The 22,288-nt window shown below is 54.6% G+C and overlaps 2 protein-coding genes and 1 non-coding gene across 3 annotated transcripts in view; 2 read left to right on the top strand and 1 right to left on the bottom strand.

Moving 5' to 3' along the window:
* Positions 1–921: 921 nt before the first annotated feature.
* On the bottom strand, positions 922–1,094 carry LOC123636283. Its single transcript, XR_006734475.1, has one exon. It is a non-coding gene; the product is annotated as a small Cajal body-specific RNA 16 (non-coding RNA).
* A 2,839-nt stretch (positions 1,095–3,933) lies between these two features.
* Positions 3,934–9,426, top strand: LOC123635873. The gene is made up of 2 exons (XM_045548475.1): positions 3,934–4,191; positions 8,447–9,426. Exons 1-2 carry the CDS (start codon positions 4,185–4,187, stop codon positions 9,361–9,363), a joined length of 924 nt encoding a protein of 307 aa, XP_045404431.1. The 5' UTR covers positions 3,934–4,184; the 3' UTR covers positions 9,364–9,426.
* A 9,384-nt stretch (positions 9,427–18,810) lies between these two features.
* The window catches only part of HSPG2 (heparan sulfate proteoglycan 2), a 96,233-nt gene continuing 92,755 nt past the window's right edge, over positions 18,811–22,288 (top strand). The window contains 1 exon segment of the mRNA XM_045548476.1: positions 18,811–18,914. Coding sequence (XP_045404432.1) covers positions 18,852–18,914 — 63 coding nt within the window. The 5' untranslated portion in view covers positions 18,811–18,851.

The raw sequence follows: 22,288 nt of genomic DNA on the forward strand, positions 1-22,288 counted from the left end.
TCCAGGGCTCAACTCATTCCTGGTAGCAGCTTGGGCCCAGGCCAAGCCCAAGGGAGGTTTCCTGCCTTGGGGTCTGTTTCCTGACACTCTCCTAGTGGAGTCAGAGGTAAAAGCTGGAGCCAGGCTTGGGCAGGGTCTCCACTGCAGGAAGTGGAGGCCTCCGAGCCTCCCAGCCTCCAAGCCGGCTCCCCTCCTCTCCTGCTGCCTCCCTCACCTCGCAGGTGTCCAAAGGTGCAGGCAGGAGGAGGTGTGTCCAGTGAGCACCAGTCCCGAGGAGATCCCATGCTTCCTGGACAGGAACCTCCAACCCTTCGGGGGCAGAGGTGTTCCAGGACACCGTCACTCATCTGTCCGTCCTTCCTGCCTTGGATGAACCCACTAAGTGTCAGGACCTGTGCTGGACACTCTGGGGACAGAGGTGAGGAGATAGCCCCTACCCTCCAGGGGCTCGGCGGCTGGGGGGGGGATCAGATGTATAAATAAACAGGCTCCTAATAGACACTCAATATGTGTGTGGATTGAAATAAATGAAAACCATCCAGTAAAATATCAGCACTGGAAAGGCTGCTCAGACTGACTCGCGTGGCCCAGGGAAGGGCTGGGACTTGCTCGAGGTCCTACAGTAATTCAGTGGCACAGCTGACACGAGAACCCAGGACTCCAGAAGCAAGCCAGGGCTCTTTCTACTGCATCCTTCCTCTGCCTTTTTTTTTTTTTTCCGAGTTGATCATTGTGAGAAATTTTATGTATACAGAAAAGTTTAAAGACCAGAACAACAGCCCATGAGAACCACCGCCAGACTTTGCCACATCTTCACAGTGGTCACCGATGCCACCCTTCCCAGCCCAGACCAGACATTCTCCTTCCCTCCTGGGACATGTTACTGTCCTTTGCTTTTTTCCTTCCTTGTTTTGTTTTTTGTCCTGTTTGTAGTATCATACATGATCATCAAACTGCTCCTAGAATGTTCACACTTGTTCAAACCCAGGAAAGACTTCTGGGAACTTACTTGACGTCAGGGCCGGGCTGCCTGGGACCGGGCTGCTCCCACAACTGGGCAGGGTCAACAGCACAGGAGACCCCTCTTGGACCATTCTTGTGTGAGTAGGAGCGTCCTTAAAAAGAGGCTGCTCGAGGAGTTTTCTGATACCAACCAGTTCTCCAGTTCTTTGACACCGACTGGGTTTCCAACAATTCAATTCATTTCTGACACTATCTACCTGATTTTAGCACCAGATCCCACAAGTTAAAGGGCTCAGTCCTGCAAGACTGCCCCCCCTTCAGACAGCAGCCTCGAGTCCTGGGGGCCACCCCACCCCCATACTTCTGGCTGACCAGCTGCAAATTGGAGGTTCCCATGCCCCCCCACCCCTCTGTTTTTATAATTTCCTAGAACGGCTCTCAGAACTTTACGTATGTTTACTGCTTTATTATAAAGGATACAAATGAGCAACCAGTTGAAGAGGCACATAGCGAGAGTCCGGAAGGGCCCTGAGACTCCCGCATGCTGTTTATAAGAACAACAGGCCTGCAACCAGCTTTAGAGACCCTTTGGGCCCAACTTCTCCTTCTCCAGTTGGGTAAACTGAGGCCCAGCTCATTCAGCAAATTAATAGCAGAACCAGGTCTAGAACCAGTTTCCTTGTCTGTCAAATAATGATGGCCACAGCCAGTATTTACTGAGCACCTACTACATGCCAGGGATCAGCCTTGTGGGGCAGATATTCGTGGTTTAACAACCATTCACCCACATTTGCAGATGAGGAATTGGAGGCTCAGGAAAGGGACGTATCTTGCCCAAGGTCCTACAGCTGGTCCAGAGCAGAACCTCAATGCTAAATTCCTCTTTGGGGAAAAGAATGGCTTTTACCATACCATGTGATTAGGAGGTCACAGCCATCTAAAGCGTACTTCCAGGAAGGAGAAATTGTCAGCTGCTGCTTCCACATCCCAACGGGGGTGGCAGAAGGAAGGCTGCTCCTTTGTAAGCCAGACACCTTCACGTGGAAGGTGGGCCTCCCCCACCTCCACTCAGGGGAGAATCGGGAGTTGTACCCCTTTTGCTGAGTACAACAAAGAATTGGAAATGTGGGCTTTTCTGATCAACAGCCAGAAGCCAGTCAACTTCTCAGCAGCCCGAGGGTGGGAGGCCTGGAGGCGGGGGGTGCCCCAGAGCAGGGCCAGGGGGAAGAGATAAGAGGGAGAAGGGTCTCTGGAGGCAGTAGTACTCCTGCTCGGTGGACATGTGACTTTGCTGAGAGAAGATGACAATCCCAGAAGGTGGGGGTGGCAATAAGGGCTGATAATTGGCCCAGAGGCAGGGATTCAGAGTGAGTGGTGACCAGAGGCCATAACGGTCCCCTGGGCTTCTTCAGAAATAGCAGGGAAGGCTCTAACTTCCCAGGGCACTCGGGGTGGAGGCCTGAGCTGTTATATTTGAGTATTAAAGGAAAGGGCTTTGCTTTGGGGTGCGCCTGTTAGATGTTGAAGCCTTTAGCACAGTGTCTCCACTCAGTAAATGCCTACTAAATGGCAATGTCACAGAGGCAATAGAGTGCGGTGGTTGGGGGCAGTCCTGAGCCAGAGTGCTTGGGTTCGTATCTTGGTCGTGTTCCTATCTCATCTGAAAAATGGGGATGCTGTTAACACCTACCTCATAAGGTTGTAATGAGGAGTGAATGAGTTAATGCATGCAAAGCTAGGACTTTGCACGGTAACTGGGACATAGTTAGCACTCAGTACATACGTGTGGGCCATTATGATTATGATTTTTGTTTTTGAGACAGAGTCTCACTCTGTTGCCCAGGCTAGAGTGCCGTGGCGTCAGCCTAGCTCACAGCAACCTCAAACTCCTGGGCTCAAGTGATCCTCCTGCCTCAGCCTCCTGAGTAGCTGGGACTACAGGTGCACACTACCACACCCTAATGTTTTCTATTTTTAGTAGAGATGGGGTCTGGCTTTTGCTCAGGCTGGTCTTAAACTCCTGACCTCAATCGATCCTCCCACCTCAGCCTCCCAGAGTGCTAGGATTACAGGTGTGAGCCACTGCACCCGGCCAGTTATGATGATGAATTCTATGGATGAGGAAATACAAGTTCGAAGAGTAACATTTGTCCATAGTCACATGGCTTCAGTGGTGTGCTGGTGACCAGGTCTCAAAGAAAATAAAACAAATCAAGTCCTGAGTTGTCACATGTGCCAATTCCTGTGGTGTAAATATTCCCACCATGGCTGATTTCAAGCCACCTGTGGTTTAACAACCATTCACCAAATCTCAGAATATTTAACAATCGGCTCTTGTGAGCCAGCAGCCCGCTACCGCAGCTTGTAGATGGTCGGGCATTTGGAACTGTGCCTGGACACTGGGAGGGCTTCACAGACGCTCTCTCCTACTGCAGGTCAGTCAAGTCAGCAGGGCTCACTGAGCTCTCTCCACACCCCCATTGCACAGAATAGGAGACTGAGGTTTGGACGAGTTCAGCTTCTTATGCCAGGTCACAGCACAAGCCAGTTACTTGCTGTCCTACCTCCCACGGGCACTGTCTTCTCTGAACAGGACTGTGCCTGAGCCTACACACGACCATCATCCCACACCCCCCTTACAGGGAATTTCCCAGGCCCCACAAAGATGGCGCCTCGCCCTCTCCCAGACTGGCTGCTCCACCTCCAAAGCCCTGAGGTAGGTTGGCAGGAGGAAGCTCTTGCCGGCTGGAGCTCCTGCCAAGCCACACCTGCCCCAGTGCTCTTGCGCTCGGATCTGTCCTGGCTTGTGCCTGCCACACGTGGGCTTGGGGGGGCACTGTTTTTGGCAGCTGGTGAGTAGAGGGCCCTTATCCTCGAGGGTGTTAGGGGATGAGGGTGTGACTCACTGAGCTCTGGTGGCTGGAAGGCTGCAGCTGGGGGAGGGCCAGATCCTACCCCAGGAGAGATTTTTCAGCCCTGCAGGCACGCTGGCTCAATGCTGGGTAAAGCCTCAGGTCACACTGCCAATGGTCGCCTGAGGCTGGGCACAGACGCCCTTCAGGCAGGGTGGGAGAGCTCTTGGTTCTACTTATTCCCTGGACTCAGCTGGGTGTCACACACATGTGGCTGCTGAGCTGGGTTTCCAAGGGCCAGGTGGCTGAAGGGACAAGGGGACACTCCTTCCACCATCTCAAGACCCAGGGCAGGAGACAAACTGCAGAATGGCAGGTGAGGGGTTAATGAGCAGCGTCTGCACTAATAGGGCAGGGTCTCAAGGTCTCCGGAGAAGGGGGCTGCTCCCCCCCACTCAGGGATAGCCCAGAGAAATGAGAAGCCCTTGAACTCTCTGTGCCTGGGTTGGGGAAAGGGCCCTTAGTAGTCTTGGTGGGGCATCGTGGGGGCAGAGGATGTTGGTGGGACCGTGGCCCCCGTGGGGAAGGGGAGCCAGATGAGGAGGGAGACAGTGGGAGGGGAAGGGATGATGGAAAGCCCACAGTTGGCGAGGAACCAAGGTTGGAGGTGGCCCAGGTGGGGCAAGGTGTGGGGGCACCATGGCTGGAGACTATGCAGGGCGGGGCACTCCACCCCCAGGACATTCTGAGACCCTGCATCATCCCTGCAATGCTAGGGAGGGGGAGGTGGCTTGGCTTGGAGATGGAGGACAGGCTCTGTGGGGGATGGGAGCACAGCCGCCTGCCATCCCGCATCTCCACGCTGGAGCCCCCCAGTGCTGCTGGGTGCACCCGCCCACCAGGGCCTCAGTGAGTGATTGGGTGGCCCACCCTCTTTCTTGCCTAGGGCCTGAGCCTGTAGGCCCTGGAGCCAGAAGGCCAGATTCTTATTCCGGTTTGCTGGGCGAACTTGGGCAAGTCTCTGGCCGTCTCTGAGCCTCCATGACCTCATCTGGAAAACAAAATACTTACATCTTAGGGGTGCTATGAGGATTAAATGAGAAGGTGGCTGCCATGGACCTGGCACTGACACTGTGAGGCTCTATGGCACATAGTAGGTGCTCCACCAATGTCAGCTTCCCGGGGAAGGGCCTGGGAAAGAGGCGGGGCAGACCTCTTCCCCACGGCTTCCGCATCATGTGTCCCGGCTCGGCCTCAGCTGGACCCCAGCCGGCCCTGACAGCCCAGGACCTAAGGACAGAGCGACCCCTCTTCCCACCAGGAAAGGGGGCTTGTAGTCTCCCTCATCCCTCTCTTGACTCCCAGCCCCTTCTGGTTCTGAAGGCCTCTGTGGCCCTCGTGGGCCTGGAGGTCCCCTGGAGTAGGGAGGCTGGAGAGTGACTGTCCCAATCTTACAGGACACAGCCTGGCTTTCTGGGAAGATGGAAGAATAGCACATTCCTCCTGAAATAATTGTCCTGGAGCTATTTCCAGCGGCTCTTAGTGCCCAGGCCAGAAATGGCTGTTGATCTCGATGCCTGGGTACCTTCAGGACAAACAGCCCAGAGGCCCAGCCCTCTAGCTGGCTGGCTCCCTCCAGCCCCCAGCCCAGAGCAGAACCAAGCCTTGGCTCAGGCCCCATAAGGGAACTGTGGACACTGCTTCCCCGGCTCACTGAGTTCCCCACGCTCCTCCTCTTCCTCCTTCTGGGCAGCCCCTCAGATCCCTCCTCTTGGCTCCATGTTTTGGTGGCTGTGACTACTCAACCCGGGACGGGGGGATAGCCCTTCACTCTTAGTGACTGTGGATTGCAGAGGGCCCAGGCAGGGGTTTCTACGCTAAAGCACTTTGTAATCCTGGATCTGGTCATTAAGAAACTTCAGATAAACCCAAATTGGAGAACATTCTCCAAAACAATGAGCCCACGCTCTTCAAAAATGTCCATGACATAAAAGACAAAGAAAGGCAACTATTCCAGATTGAAGGAGACTAGGAACGAAGGAGACATAGGGCTGAATCCAATGCTGGATCCTGAACTGGATCCTGGACTGCAAAAATAATTGCCACGAAGAACATTAAAGGGACAACCGGTGAGATGTGAATACAGACTGCATGTTAGATAACATTAAATACCCGGATTTGATCATTGCAGTGCATATGTTAGAAAACGTCCTTGTTTTCCCAGCATGAGACACACATGGAAGTAATCAGAGGTTAAAGATCCTGTTGTCGGCAACTTACTCTCAAAATAATAAGTATATATGGGTGCGGGTGATAAATATGGCAAAAGGGTTAATAATTAGTGGATTTAGATGACGAGTGTATGGGCGTTCATGTCTTGTGTCAATGTCTCAAAAATTTTCAAAATAAGAAGTAAAACTGTATATTCGATGTTAGAGGGAAGGAAATGATGGAGAATCTTTCCTGGCAAATACCACGAGACCTCAAGGGAGAATTCTGTTCATTCATTCAACCAATACATACTGGGTGTCCTCCATGGACAAACCAGGCCCGAGCCAGGGCCACAGGGCTCTGAAAGGAGCAATGACATTTGTTTCCTGGAGAGTCCTGTGGCTCTTAGCCAGGGCCCAGCACATAGTAGGTGCTCAACATGGGATTGTTGACTGCATGTGGGAGAAGCGAGAAAGTAAGGAAGGAAGTTGCTGTGATGTCCAAGAATGGGACATTCAAAGGGACAGTGCTTAGGGAGACTTGATAAATGTTTGCTGACCCAGTGAGAAAAGAGGAGAAATCGATGCTGACCACAGCAAGCAGTTATATGTGAGCTAGCATTGAACTTCCTGGCTCTCAGCATAATTAAACACAAGAAAAACAACAAGGAACACTGGACAACAGCCATCCCAGCCTCATTTCAAAAATAGGGCCCATCTGTCCTGGCAGGCTTAAAGTGGCTTTGGCCCCGAGGCAGGGGCCTGACCAGAATGACCCCCCTGGAGGCCCCTCCCAGCTGTAGGATTCTGTGATTCTATGACATGGCCAGCAGTCTGGAGTGGCGGCATGAGGGCATCCCCAGTGGAGAGCAAGCTGAGGTCTAAGTCATCTGCCTCCTAAAAAACAGAGTGAGAGGGGAGAGGGCCCAGCCGGCCAGAAGGGGAAGGGCGGGGCCCCGCGGGGTCAGCTGTCAGGCACTTCCTATTCCTCCAGAGGAGGAGATGGGGTGGGGTTGGGCCAGGGAGGGGAGAGGCAAAGGTCTGGACATGCCGCCCATTTCAGACCCAAAAGACAAGGGCAGCTGAGAGGCCGAGAGCAGGAAGAGGGGCAGGCAGCTGCTTTCTGGGTGGGATGGGCTCAAATACTACCCTGTTTCCACTTGGCAGATGTGGAAATTCAGCGTCGAGCTGGAAGTGGTGGGGAGAGAAGTCAGACAGAGCCTCTTTCTGGCTGGGGGGTGAAGCAGGGTGGGTACTAGGGAGCCAGGGGACTATGGGGACAATGGGATGGCACTGCCTTTCGCTGGGCCCAGGCAGGCCCAGGCACGGGAGGTGGGGTTCAACAGACTGGCCATCTCTTTGGCCTGGTCAGGTCTTCATCTCCATGAAGTGCCCACAGGTGGCGGGGGACGAGTGGGGACACCCCAATGCCCCCTCCTCTTGTGGGGTGGGTGAGGAAATGCCAAACTGTCAGGGAGGACCAAGGCCAAAGGACTTATAAAGTTCTGCTCTCACAATCCAGCCCCATTGGTAGACTTGTCACACCGCCTGCCCCCCACCCTCACTGGAGGTTCCTAAAGTCAGGATCGACTTAGTGACAGGCTTGGCCAGTGCTCCTTCTCCCCACTGTGCCCCCCTCTGGGCAGGCAGGGCCGGTGTGGTGAGAATCCATCCTCAGCAGACTGTGGGGGAAGCCAAAGTCACCCTGACGACGTGGCATTGTCTGTCAGAGGTCATCAGACACGCCCAAGATGGTACCCTGGCCCCACCACTTATAAGCTGTGTAATCTTAGGCAAGTCAGGTTATCTGAGCCTCAGTTTCCCTTGTCCATCAACTAGGAATAGAATGGTAGCTACCTCCTTGATTTGCAGTGGGAATGAAGGGACTTAATCCCTGTGAGACAGGCATAGATAAGGGCCGGGACACAGGGAGAGCGCACGCAGCACTGCATCGATGCCAAGATATATTTTTTTAGTATCAGGGTGCACTGTGTGGCTGATGGTTAGCTGTTTGGTATTACCTTGAAAGAAAGCCCGTCTCTGCTTGGAATTTCGCCATTAGAGATTCAGTCCTTGGCCTTTGTGGTCTTCGGGAGTCCCTGCTTCAAAGGTGAATGGGAAAGTTCAGGATGTGGGCTAGAGCTAAAAGAGAAAGAAGATACTGTCCCACTTCTTCCAGGGGGCCCTCTGGTCTTGGTCGTTCTAACAGTCTTGCCTTCCTCCCCATCTCTTACCCTTCTGGTGTTTTCTGAAGCAGAGACTGTCAGTTTTCCAGGTCGAGACTCCTTGGGCCTGGGAGGAGGAGGGAGAGAGGAGCAAGAGGGTGCTGGACCTCTGGGAGCAGAGGGAACACCTGGAGAGAAAGCCCGGGGGGTGGTGGCAGGGTGCCCAGGTGAGCTGACCCAACTCTTTCCTCGCCAGGCCCAGGTAACCAACCTCCAGACACTCTCATAGCTCAACCACGAAGCTTTAATCACCGAGCTGGGACAATGTCTGGATGCCAGGTGAGCTGTTCCAACACTGACAGCTACTTGAGCCATCCCAGCAATATGTCCTTTTCCGCCCGCACTCCAAGCTGGGCCCAAGCCACCAGCCTGCACAGGGTTAACAGCCTCAAGCACCCCTGCACTCCAAGTGGCTCTGGCCCAGAGTTCAGCAGCCGCAGCAACCACTCTGAGTGGTCCCACAACCCCAGCTCCCCAAGGCTTCTACTGAGGAGAATCTGCCTGGGCCAGCCCTACAATTCCAAGTGCGTAGAAACCAGTCATCTGATGTATCCCAAGGTGGCCAGAAAGTCCTCTGGTCGTGGCAGCCCCTACTGCCTCCTCTGTATGGACCATCCCTCGGGCCCCTCCAGCCCTACCTTCCTGGACCAATGCATCAAAGGCATCAACTACTTGGACCGATCCGCCAACGCCGTCTACAACAACAGTCGCAGAACATCGCTGAGCTTGCCAAAGCTTGCAGCCAGCTGCCTGGAACGAGCCACCAACTCCCTCAACCTGGACCACCTGGATCACTCCGTGCCCCGAAGTTACTCCAGCCCCAGTGCCAGCATGGCCAGCCCTGACAACTCCACCACCAGCATCAGCATTGTGCCGTCCCACAGGGGAGCCAATGATTTGCGGTGCCTGGACGATTCCACCAACACAAGCCAGCACAGCTCTTGCCGGCACCTCAGTCCTGTGCTGCCCCGGAGGTCACGTAAAAAGTTACCTGACCCCCCTTTGTTTGGCAATGGGCTCTTTTCCTTGGGTCGTCTGCCCAAGTTCTGGGAAGCAATCCGCTCAGACTGGAGCACCCCCGAGCCCGTCTCCAAACCCTCGAGCTGGTGGTGACATTGACACCAACCATGAAATGGGCATGTGTCCATCAAGCTGGAGTTGTGGAAAATAAATTGTCTGTGGCAAAATGCTCCTTCCAAGGCTTTGTTGGGGGAAATGGCCATTTAGATTGGGGGTGACAAACTCAAGGGCCTCCAGGGCCAGGCAGGAAAAAGTGAAATGAGTGAATTGGGCTGGGTGGCAGCAGGGAGTGGGGGAGACAGGCTGAGAGGACAGGGACTGTGCCTGACCTACCCTCAGCTCTCAAACGGGCGGCAGCCTTTACAAGAGAAGCCAGGGATCTGTTTTTACATGTTAGCAACAAATTAAAAAATGTCATGGTGCTCTGTGGGCCGAACAAAAGCACTTGCAGGCTGAATTCGAAAGCCCCCAGGCCTTGGTTGGGAACTGGTTTATATCTTGAACAGATCACTGGGGAAGTTCCCAGCCTCCCATAGCCTCAGTTTCCCCATGTGAAGAAACAGACTGGCTGTTCATTCCCAGTTCCTATCCGTATTCCTCTCTTTTTAGGATTGTTGATTTTAGGATAGTCCCAGGTGAGCAGAAACGTAGGAGTAATAACAAGAGCCACAAATACTCATAGAGCACTTACTCTGCAGCAGGAACTGTTCTAAGTCCTTTATACATATTTATTTTTTTAAAGGTGTGATTTTAATTACCAGGGCCTAGGGTAGAGATAGAGAAAAGCTTCCTGATGGCTAGTGTGACAGGCTCTGGGACAGGCCACCAGGGACAGTAGCAGGCAGGGGGATGTCCCCTCCTGGGAGATCTCTGAAGAGAGTGGTTCTGTCCGGCCAGGTGAGGGCCGGAAGGGTCAGAATGATCTGGCCCCTTTTCCCCTGAATTTCTTACTGGGAGTGTCTGGGGAAATGTTCCCAGGGCCACCGAGGGCTCCAAAGCTTCAGAGACCCAACTGATTCTGGTGCTGGGACATCGGGCCCCACAAAGCACCCAGCAACCCACTGTCCTGCTGAATGAGGGACTCTAGGAACTGGGATTCCAGCCTAGTTCTGCCACTAGCCTGCCTTGAGATGTTGGATACATCACTCCCCACTCCAGGCCTCTGTTTCCCCATCTGTAACATGGGTGCACCAGCTTTGATGATCTCTAAGGCCCTGGTAGACTGGTGTTTCTGAGTGTCTCCTCCTGGCCCCAGGCCAGATCTGCAGCCTCCCAAGCTGAGACTGAGACTGCCCCCACTCCAGAACTCAGGCCTCCTGTGTCCTGAGCCATCTTCCCAGGCTGCCCAGGGGCCATCTCAGGCCTCAGGGCCCATCTCTGTGTGGTGATAAACTCCAGGCCTGGACCTGTATTGCTGGAGCACTTCACGTCTCCTTGGCAATGTGAAGGCCAATGGCAGCTCAGGGTGTGAATAGGGCTGACCTTGAGGTAATGCAGAAGCTGGGGGCCCACAAGGTTCCGTGGTGTCTGGAGGCAGTGACCTGCAGTGGTCTAGCCCTTATGGCCAGGCAGAGATGGTGACAGGCCTGAGTGTCCCCACTGTGAGACTGCCATGGTGGCCCCAGGGCAGGAGCAGGGAAGGGGGCACCAAACCCCTGGCCCATTGAATTCGCCCCCTCTTCTATTCCAACTCTGGAGGACAAGGGAGATCCCGCCCGGGCCCGAAGCACAGCACGCGGCAGGCTCCTGTCTCCGTCCGTTGCCTCCCTCCCCTCCCAGGCTTCAGTCTGATGGGTCCTCACCTCGCTGGCACCTCGTTCTCCAGGTGAACATTCACAGGAATACAGCTTGTTAGAATCCACTTTGGCCTGGCTTGAGAGAGAGAGTCCAAGGGTCTCCTGACTTCCAAAGCCCCTGTCTGGCCGCCCAACGCCACCCCGTTCCCATTCTAGGTCTTTATTTGCCTGGCTCTTTGAGGCCTAAGAGCTGTCATCCTGGACATGCCCACCTCCAAAACAGTCCAATGTCCCTAAATTAGAGTGTAAGACCCTTGCCCGGGGCAGTGATCTTGAGGTCTCCAGCATCTAGCCCAGTTCTGGCTCACAACAGGGGACTCGATGATCATATTAATGCTTATCACAGGGCTTTGTGCCCAGTAGGTGCTCAGGAACGGTAACTACTGTTATTCTAAGGATGTTACAGTGTCCCAGGCAATGGATGTTTAATAATGGATAGATACCCACTGCTCACAAGTCCCTTCCACAAGTTGCTCAGTCTGAGTCCAGAGGAAATAAGCCTGGAGCTAGAGAAGGCCTTTTGCTCCATGTGGCCATGCAGAGGCCACAGGAAGTCCCCCTGTCCACAGTTCAAGCCATGCATCTGCAGCTCCATGTAAACAGGAAGCTGCGTGCTGGCTGTAGAACAATGCCACAGCCTGCTGTGCTGTCCCCCTTGTGTACACAAGTGGCCTAGGTGTCCACACGGCCGGGAGTGGCAGAGGAAAGTCTTTGACACCTGCAGAAGTACACTTAGTTTACTGAGCACCCGCGCTGTGTGCCAGGCATGCTGCCGAGGCCTGACACATAGGCTCTCGACCCTCTCCACCCTGCCAGGCTAGGTTTTAGTACTCCATTTTGCAGAAGGGGAAACTGAGGCTCAGAGAGAGAAAGTGACTTGCCTAAGCTCCTGGAGAACTGATTCCAACCCAGGGCTCTGACCGTTGACCAATCCTTTCCATCCACAGTGCAGTTTCTTTCTTAGTATTTATTGAGTGGATTGCAAGAGAAAGGGCTAAATCTTGGCCTACAATATATGCAGTAAATTAGACAAAGCAAGGATGTTGTTTAACCCGGAGGTTTGGACTGAGATACCTCAATATCAACGTTCTAAACAGGGCAGGGTAAACCTGTAATATGCCCTTCCCAGTAGTTAGTAAACAAAGGGAGAGATTTCCTCAAAGGTCACCTACAATCTCAATTGCCCAATCCAATAGTTCCTGTATCATTTGGTATCATTGGGTATAGGAGCATGACATTCAATGTTTGTATATTTTTTAAAAAATCAAGGCTGGGCACAGTGGCTCATTCCTGTAATCCTAGCACTGTGGGAGGCCAAGGCGGGAGGATTGCTTGAGGTCAGGAGTTTGAGACCAGCCTGAGCAAGAGTGAGACCCCATCTCTACTAAAAATAGAAAAAATTAGCTGAGTGTGGTGGTACACACTCTAGTCCCAGCTACTCGGGAGGCTGAGGCAAGAGGATCGCTTGAGCCCAGGAGTTTGAGGTTGCTGTGAGCTATGATGGCTATGCTACTATACTCTACCCAGAGTTAGACTCTGTCTCAAAAAAAAAAAAAAAAAAATCACATTTGGTCCTTTTCAAACAGATAATTTTATATCACTGTTCTGTGGTTCTAGAAAATAAATGCAGCTTTTTGTATTGCCAACGTGCATGTGCAAGAGATGTACTTCACCCGTAACCTTTCCTCATGAACTTAACCCTCCAAGCTTCAGCCCACCTCATCCCTCACCCCATTCCTGAGCCCCACCTTATCTCTCGCTGCCTTTTCTATTTACACATGGCTGGTCCTGCTTGCTCTACGTGGGAAACATAACGCTAGGAGTGACTGGCACCCCCACCTCCACCCCAAAAATGCATCCACGCTGCCCTCTTTTCAGTTGAAATCCTCAGGAGGAACAAGTGCCGTGTCTAAGTTGGTACCACCATTTTTGGCAAACTCTTTTACAGCCTCCTGGGCCCCTCCCAACAGGGCAGGAATTTCTGGTGAACAATTGAACAAAGCCGGGAACTGGGGGGAAGGCACAGGACATTCCGAAAGGATTTCTCTCAAGCTCCAAAAGACAACATGCAGGAACACTGCAGAAAACCCAAAGAAAACCATGAAAGGGACGGGAAATCTGCCTACTAGGAAGGGCAGTGCAGGCTGAAGGAAGGAACCAAGGGCCGGGGGTCAGGAGGCCTGGGTGGGAGGCCTCTCTCTGCCACTTGCATCCCTGCAGACGCCACTCCACCTCCCTGGCCTCAGATTTGTGCTCCTTGAAAACTGAGGGAGCCGCAAAAGAAAACACATGGATCCACACACAGCCCTTCACAGCAACGCTTAGTTTATAACAAAGACCTGGGAATAGCCCAGATATTCAACAACACGATAAGGTTCATGAACTATGATGTGTTGATAAGACATGAAATCAAATAATTATTAGAAATATTAAGTGCAATGGCAATATCAGTGCTATTCCAAGTAGCCAGTCCATGAATTGTTAGTGGTTACCATCTGTAATAAACAGCTTGCCCCAGAATATAAATCCATGCACTGCTTCCAAGATGGGACAAGTATTGCCAGGAGAAAGTGTCCGCTGAGCTAAACTGTCACTAAGCTGTGCTTATTGAAACAGTTGATTTACACTGTGGAACAAGCTCCTTATCTGGTCCCAGACTGGTCATAAACAGTTCCGGATTGGCACTGGTCCACAGATGCATTTTTAAGTAGCCCTGGTCTTTAGTGACACATAGAACTGTGTCTGTGCAAAAAATGTGAAGTGAGAAAAGCAAGACATGAAATCACAGGTACACACTGATACGTGTATAAAGAGGTAAAACATGTGATGTCCATACTGACAAAGGAAGGGAGAGGGACATTTCTGGAGCTCCAAGTACGGGCCCGGCACAGAAGTCTTCTGCAGTTGGAGCAGGGGTTTGTGGGCAGGAATGTGAGGGGGTGTGTGGAGCCATAAGAATTCCAGCCCGGCTGGGGGTGGAGGGAGAAGCAAGGGTGGACAGCCACGAGTGACAAACTCAAATCATACAGACCATTTATGGTCAGCTCAGGGGCCAGGCTCTGGGGCAGCATTTGCAAAGTGTGTGGTGAGAAACACCAGTCCTGTGAGACGTTAAAAGGTTTTTCCAAAAAAATAAGTGGGTTCCGTTCTCAAAGAGGTTGAGGAAGACCGGCTTAAACAGTGTTGGACAGGCGGCTTCTCTGCAGGCCTGTTCAGAGACTTCTCTATGCGGGTGTCCCTCGGGATGGTCAAAGTGTGAGAAGGAGTGCAGGGTCCCCAAACTCCTTTGACCAAAGAACTCCTTTTCCAAGGGGCATCTCAGATGGCAGGTGACCCGGGAGGAACAGTGTGGGAACCCTGGGCCTGGGATCCAAGGCAGGAGCTCAGCAAGGAAGCAACTGATAGTGATGGGGTGGCGGGGAGACAGTGATGGGGGTGGCAGGGGCAGGTCCAAGGCCATTTGCAGAAGACCCACACTGCTGCCTGAGCTGGCAGGAGTGCACTTCTGCCTGGGCAGAGTTGAGAACAACTCAGGGGGAGGCAGAATGGGTGTGGTTGAGAAAGTGGGTTCTAGAATCAGACAGTTGTAGATGTGAATCCTGGTTCTAGCTCTTACTAGATTGTGTGACTTTGGCAAGCCACTTCATCCCCTGGGCCTCAATTTTCTCATCTGGAAAAAGGGGCTAATAAAATATACGTACTTGCCCACTTCCCAGGACTATGGGTGAGGATCAAATGAGATTCAGTGTCAATTGAACAGTAAAGAGAGTTTATCTTTGTCCCAAGTACAAATCAGAAGAGGGACATTTTTACTATATGCCATGTTTGAACCAACTTGTTCTTTGATTTAAGTAAAAATGATCTGAGTGCCCACTCTATGCTCTTCATGGGGATATAATTGGGAATAAGACAGACAGAATCTTCGTGCCTTCTGCCTCCATTTTCTCATAATACTAAAGGATCTTCCAAATTATTACAGTTCTCACAATTCCAAGCGAGGGAACTGTGGTGGGGGGCTGTGGCAAAGTGTAGCGGGGGACTCAACCCAGCCTGGGAGGTCCAGCGAGGCTACTATGGTGACATGATGTTTGACCTGAACCCTGAAGGAGAGTAGAGTGAAGAGGGGTAGATGTGAGGTGGGAAAAGCACTCAAGGAGAAGGAACAGCATGTGCAAAGACCACACTGGGGAAGGGATGTGGCTGGAGAGATGAGCAAGAGTGGATCTTGCCAGGCCTTGTGGGACCCCCTCCCTCTCCACGGGAACTTTGACAGCCTGCTTAGAATTGTGCCCTTCCTCCTCCTCCTCTTCTCGGCACCATCTCCTTGTTTCCTCTCCTCCATCCCAACTCCCTTTCACACCAATTTCTGGTTCCACATTCTTGCCCAAGGACATATCCTTACTCTGCCAGCATCTGTTTTCCCACACAGGCATGGAAACCCTTGTGCATACTAAGTGTTTACTTTCATTATCGAATGAATGTAGGGCACCCAGACGGGGCCTTCACTCACATTAGCAAAAGGTACCCACTCTGGGCAGGTGTAGCCCCACAACAGGGCGCATTACAGCTCCTGTTTACCCACTGGACTGCATACCCTTGTTCAGTGAACAAACTGTCCAACTGTCCACTGCAGCCTTGAATGAATGAATGAATAAATGAACGAAGGAATGTGAATAAGATGAGTGATGAGTTTTGAGGTAGAGAAAAGATCTGGCATGGGAGTGGAAGCTGGGAAAAGACGAGTCCTGTCTATTTTGGAGCAGCAGACAGGTGAGCCACAACCTCGGGCTGCTTGCTCCAAACCCCTCAACTCTTATTCTCAGGAGCCAGGTTGTTTGGCTGTTCCTGCCTGTCCAAACTCTTGCAGTCTGTCCTTACCCAAGAACTTTGTGTGGGACTTGGGTTGTTTCTCTCCCAAAGAGTATGACAAGCTCCCTGAGCTATGGGCACGTACGGTGTGATTACAGGTCCCTCCCAGGCTCAGGGAAGGCCCTGCTTCTGCTCCTCTTCTAAGCCATGTGCAGAGATAGCCAGGTCCTAGACAAAGCAACTTGAGAGCATTTACTAAAGATATCGAGGACTGCAAAATAAAACAGACCCAGCCAAATCCCTTAGTGGGAAGGAGCAGCCGCAGAATAAATAGGTGATGACCAATCCCCAGGTGGGTGGGGCTCCTCTGGCGGGCTTTCTGGAAGGCCATGCTGTCCTGCCCTCTGTGTCAGCCCGGCTCCTTGCAGGGCCCTGTCGGCTTCGCCATCTCTTTCCTCAACCCCTTTTAGGAAGCGAGACTTATACTCTGGTTCAGTCTTGAGCAAACACCTACAAAGGGTGGCTTGTTCTCCTTTTCCCTTTGCTCATGAGCAAATCATCCAAGAAGCTGAAGCTCTGGGACTTAAAGGGCCCGAGGTAGGGAACAGACACTGACGCAGCTCATGAAACGCGATTTGTCACGGATGCTGACCCTCCGTGGAGGGGCAAGGCCTTGGAAAAATCCTGCCACCAGGGCTGGCCACCTGCCAAGTCTGAAGTCAGTGGAGTTTTAAAAGCCTTCCTCATCAGACAGGGAGTGGAGTTCCCGGGTACAAAGCTGTCCTCCCCCATCAGACTAGGGGTCCTTGGGTGGGGGCTGCATCTCACCATCAGGCTGGGAGCTATATGTTGGGTGTAGCGACTGCTCCTCCATCCATCTGGAGCTCCCTGAGGGCCGAGTAGAGTCCCTCTCTTCATACTGGGAGCCCACCAGGAGCAGCAGTAAGAGAAATGGCTACCATTTATTTAGTGCTTCCCATGTGTCTGAAAAGACTGTTTTAAAAAAATTAATTCATTTTGATCGTCATAACGACACTATTCTCATTTTCTACATGTGGAGATGAGACATGGAGGTTGAATAATTTGCTCAAGATTGCACAGCAAGTGGGAGGAGGTGGGATTCTCTATCAGACCGAGAACAATGCGAGGACAGGGACAATGTCTCCACCCTCCCCTCCATCAGGGTAGGAGTTCACTGGGGGCTGACTGGGCGTCCCTCCTCTGTCTGCCCCCATCTCCCTGTCTGGAGCAGAGACGGGCCTTACCCAGTGCTGTGCTGGAGTCTGGGCTGGGGCCAGGGAGTTGGCCGAACCACTGTGGATGTTGTTTCTGCTTCGTACAGCCCTGACCTGGTCCCCCAGACACCTGCCCCACAGGGTAGATAAGAACCCAATCTTTTGGAGATGGGGCATCTATCCAGGATGGAGTCAGGATGCCAGTGTTTTCTCCATCCCCCAGGTGCCTGGGGCCCTGCAGGCCCCTATCACAGGGAACACGCCTTCCGGAGCCAGGCCCTGTGCCGCCCAGTGTAGCCGGGCATTTCCTTCTGCCCACAGCTCACCTCGCTCCTGGCTGCAAACCCAGCCATGAGTCTCTGGAACCTAGTAACTGTCGCAGGAAACAATGGAAACTTCAGTTTTTATTCCCCTCCCTCTATCATTACTCAAAAGGTTTTCCTCAAAGCCACACACACACACACACACACACACACACACACACACACACTCCCCAGTCTCTCTCCACCCAGCGACGCCTGGAAATGTTCGGGCGGAGAAGGGGAGCCAAGCGCAAGCAGGCAGTGGAGTGGGGTGGGGGATAGTGTGCCGGCCATGGGGTCTGGCCATGGGATCTGCGTCAGAGGTGATCAATGGCTGTGATTTACCGCCCCAGCATCTGCGATCCGGCGTTGGCAGGGTCTGTCTGTGTCCGGGCCTGGGGGTGTGAACCGGTGCCTTTCTGGGGCTGTGACTTACAGGAATCAAAGTTGGTCTGTCATTTACACGGGAAAAGGTGTCGCCGTGCGCGGGTGCTGCGGTTCAGTCTCGCGTGCCCACGGTGAGGCACTGGGATTGGTGGGTGAGAAAATGTCAAACACCCAGGCTGATTCTCGTGCAGGAAATGACACGGGCCGTGTGTGAAACCTGAGCGCCTGTCAGGAATTTGTGTGTGAAAAGGTGTCCTCATTTTCGTGGCTTGTTGAGATGAGTATGTGAGTCTGCGTAAAAATGGGAACACGGACGTGAGCGGCTGAGTGTGTGTGGTGGCCCCTGTGTCACCTGTGGAGGTGAGAGTTTGGAAGCAAGGGTTCATGTGACCCGTGAGGACTGTGAGTACAAGAGAGTTGGGTGCCATAGTGTGACAGTGTCCCGGGTAGCAGACGAGCGTGTTCGTGCAAGAAAGTTGAGTGTGGACGTGTTTGGAGAGTAGAAGTTGGCGTGAGCGTGTGGCGCGGGCGTGGAAGCTGCGTGCGCGCGTGTGAGCGCGGGCAGGGGACCCTGGGTCCCGAAAGCTGAGCGTGAGCGGATCGCGCGGTGCGGAGTGTGGGGGCGGCGGGAGCGGCTCTGGTCTGGAAGTTGGCGGGGCGCGCGGGGGGCGCGGGGGAGCTGGGAGTCGTGCGCGCAGAGCCCCGGCGGCCCGCCCTGCCCCGCGCCCGGCCCCCGGCCCCCGGCCCGTCCCACACTCCAGGCCGGGTTTGGCGGGGAGCCGGCTGGGCCGCGGCCCGCGCGGAGGGGGCTGGGGGCCCAGACAAAGGCCCAGGCGGCGGCGCGGCAGGCTCGGGCGAGCGGAGCCGCGGGCCGGGGGCGGGCCGGGGGCGGGGTCGGGGCCCCGGGGCGGGCCGGGGGCGGGGCCGGCGCGGGAGGGCGGGGGCGGCGGCGAGCGGGCCGCGCCGTCCCGAGGACTCGGCTGGCCGGCGAGCGGGCGGCTGCGGGCGGCGCCGAGCGAGCGAGGGAGCGAGGGAGCGGCGCGGGCCGGGCCATGGGGCGGCAGGCGGCGGGCGCGCTGTTGCTGGCCCTGCTGCTGCACGGGCGGCTGACCGCGGTGAGTGTGCGGGTCGGAGAGGCGGGGGGCGCCCTAACTCCCGTCGCCGCGCCTGCCGACTTGGCTGGGGCTCCCGAGGCTTCGCGGCCGGGACCGGCTCGGAACGGTGGCGCCCGCCAGGGACCCCGGGCCGGCGCCACCCTGCGGCATGTGGCTGCCCCGGAGGGGACCCTGCATGGGGCCGGAGGCGGGGCTGGCCCGCGCGGGAGCCCGTGGGTCTCTGGGCCACGTTGCCGAGTCTCGGAGTCGTGCTGGGCATGGCCCGGCCTACCATTCCTGGGGACCAGGAGGAGAAACTTTAAGCAGAGTGGGAACTTGGCAGGACGAGGGTGTCCCGTTCTGCGCCAACTTCAGCGGTGATGGGTACCCTATCAGCCCTCGCTGGAACTTTACCGTGCCATCTGTCCCCGTGGGGAGCTTGGACCCGGGCAGGCACAAGTAAAGAACTTTGGGGACAGAACTGAGGCTTGTGTGGAACACCCCCGGACTCTGGAGTCACACAGGCCAGGAGCTGAATCAATCCCTGCCCTTCACTGAGTAACTGTGTGACCTCGGGCAAGCTAGTTACCTCTCTGAGGCCCGCCCCACGTGCCTGCGTAAAGGGAAGGCAAAATGCATAGCCGCAGGGCGATGGGACTGGGTGGCATGAGCCTCAGAGTGCCTGTTACCCCGCGGATGCTCAGAGGATCCGAGATTCCACAGCTTTTCTCTTCTCCGGTCTCCAGGGGCAGGGAGCGGCCAGCTCCTGCAGCCCACTGCCCTGCTCTGAGCTCAGGTGGGACCATATGGAGAAGAGGAGAATTCCTGGGGTCAGAATCCCGAGGCTTAGAAGGCACTTGGCCAGGAGAGGCCCTGAGGACCTGGGTGAACTCGATGGAGGAGGCCTGGGTGGGGCCAGTGGGCAGGGAGCTGGTGGCAGATGTGGGTGGGGGCACATCTGCGGAGCTGGGCCTGCCCTGGTGAGCCACAGAGCCACCCCCGCCCTCTCTGAGGTGCTCTGCTCCTAGACAGTCCCCGTCCCTTCTCCTCCCCCTCCCACGGCCAAGAGAGGGACTTTTCTAATCAGACCGGTGTTTACCCAGTGACTGACTCCCTGTCCTCACCTTGCTGGCTCCCTCTCACCTCTGCCCTCCTGAGTCACTGGTTAATCCCCCCACCCAGACCTGACCCCTCACTGCTCTTGCCCCACCCACCCACACCTCTCCTCCCTTACAGCCTGGTGGGTGGCCTGCTTCCTCCCCTGTCTCAGCCTGTCTCCCCAGCAGGGCCATGCAGTCTGGACCCCAACTTGCAGCTCCCGGTGCTGACTTTCACTTTTCCCCAGGCACCGGCCTGTCACATGGGATGCTTCTGCAGCCCAGCAGTCTTTCCTGACCTTGCCCAGCTCTGCCCCTGACCATGGGCTCCTCTATGCCTGGGCTGCATAATGGCAGGAGTGGTGGGTGGAGTTATTTGCTGTGTGACGGAGGAATTTCCACAGAACTTCATTCACTTGTTCATTCAACAAATCCTCGTTGAGCAACATGCCATGACAGTCACTGGCAGCACAGGAGTTCATTCACTGGGCAGGTCTTCGCCAAGCACCTACTGTGTGCTGGTGCACCTGGCATGGTACCAGGGGCTGGGTGGTACGGGTGAGCAGGGACAGGCCCTGTCTGTGCTTGCCCAGAACTCACAGGCTGGTGGGCCATAATTCGGGATTAGAGAGCCCCTCAGCAACCACAGCCAGGTCTTCACTGCCCCACCCCAGGCTGATGGTGGTGGGCTGGAAAGGGCTTGGCCCCTGCAGTCTTACAGACCCAAGTTTGAATCCCAGCACTGCCGTTTCTAGCTGTATGATCTGGGGCAGGCTTCTCTCTCTGAGCCACAGTTTTCACATCTGTAAAATGGGGGTGAGACGCTTGTTGCAGCTCCTTAAGTAAGATCAGTGCCTAGTGCAGTGTCCCAGCAAGCTTGGGGCTTCATCTCTTCCGAGCTCCAGTTCACAGCCACAAGCCAGTGGTGAGTGGGGGAGGGCAGGACACGAGCAGGGGGAGATAGGCTTTAGGGAAACCTCACTGGGGGCAGGAGACAGGACCGCAGGGAGCCGTGCTCTGTGATTAAGTGTGGGAGTAATTTCAGCTCTCAGGAGGTGGGGAGGCTTGCAGGGGTGGGGGCTGGGTTTGGTTGCCTCTGTCTGCTGACCCCTTTTCTTCCTGCTGGGGGCTTAGCCCTTCTTTTCTTGGGGCCAGACCTGCCGGATACAGGCGTCTTGAGGGAGCCTCGCTGGTGGTGATTAAGGTGTTTTTCATGGCGGAGGGAAGTCACAGAGATACCTGTTTCCTGCCTCAGCTGGATTTCCTCGCTGGGGAGGCTGCCGGCGGGGACTGGAGGAGCCTCCCCTTCCTGGCGTTAGCTCACCCTCCCCTCCACCCTGCCCCCTTTGGATTGAGTGTGCCCCAGGATCCCCGAGGGAGGGATGGGGGGAGGGGGCCATAGGTCCATCCGCAGAGGGGTTGGAGACTGAAAGAGGCAGAGAAAGACTCCCCATCTCTTAGGCCGAGCTCCCCGTGTCTGGGGAGTGGTGGCCCCTGCCTGGCTTGGTCCGGGCCTGTTCTCAGGCTAAGCACAGGCAAGTTAGGATCTGTGGGTCTGGGGCCCTGCCGAGGAGACAGTGGAAGGAAAGTGGCAGAAGGTGACTGGGTTCAGGGCCAGGAAGATGTGTGAGTAGAGTGGTGGGGAGGGAGGTCTAAGGATACCAGGCCAGAGGATGAGAAAATAATGTGGATAGTTCGCATTTACCCAGTGCCCACCGTCTGCCAAGTGCTATGTTTCTCAACGAATCCTCACATTAGCCCGGTCGTTGCCGTGTCCCCATCATGCTCAGAATCAGATGCCAGCCCCTGACTTAATAAACCCACCAGGTCCTACAAGATCTGGGCTCCTGCCAACCTGCCTCTCTCTGGCTACGCCAGTCTTTGTTTCCTGAATTAACTACCTTAGGGCCTTTGCATGTGCTGTTCCTTCTACCTGGAACACTTGTCCCTGGACCATCCACCTGACCCTCCTGCCCATCTGCCTTCCCTCCTGCGGGTCCTGACCACTCTGCCCATCATCCTTGCCTGCTTATACTGCTTTATTTTTCTTCTTGTCACCATCTGTCATGTATTTGTTTACATGTTTATCTGCCTCCTCCTGCCCAATTTAAGCTCCATGAGAGCAGGACCTTATGTTTTTGTTCACTGCCGTATCTTTAGCACCTACCAGGTGGTAAGTGCTAGTAAGTATATTTGTTGACTGTTTTAAGCTACAGCTAGGTCAGGCTTAGTGGCTCATACCTGTAATCCCAGCACTTTGGGAGGCCAAGGCGGAAGGATTGCTTGAAGCCAGGCATT

This window comes from Lemur catta, chromosome 3 (genome assembly GCF_020740605.2).
Source record: "Lemur catta isolate mLemCat1 chromosome 3, mLemCat1.pri, whole genome shotgun sequence".
NCBI classification, from domain to species: domain Eukaryota; kingdom Metazoa; phylum Chordata; class Mammalia; order Primates; family Lemuridae; genus Lemur; species Lemur catta.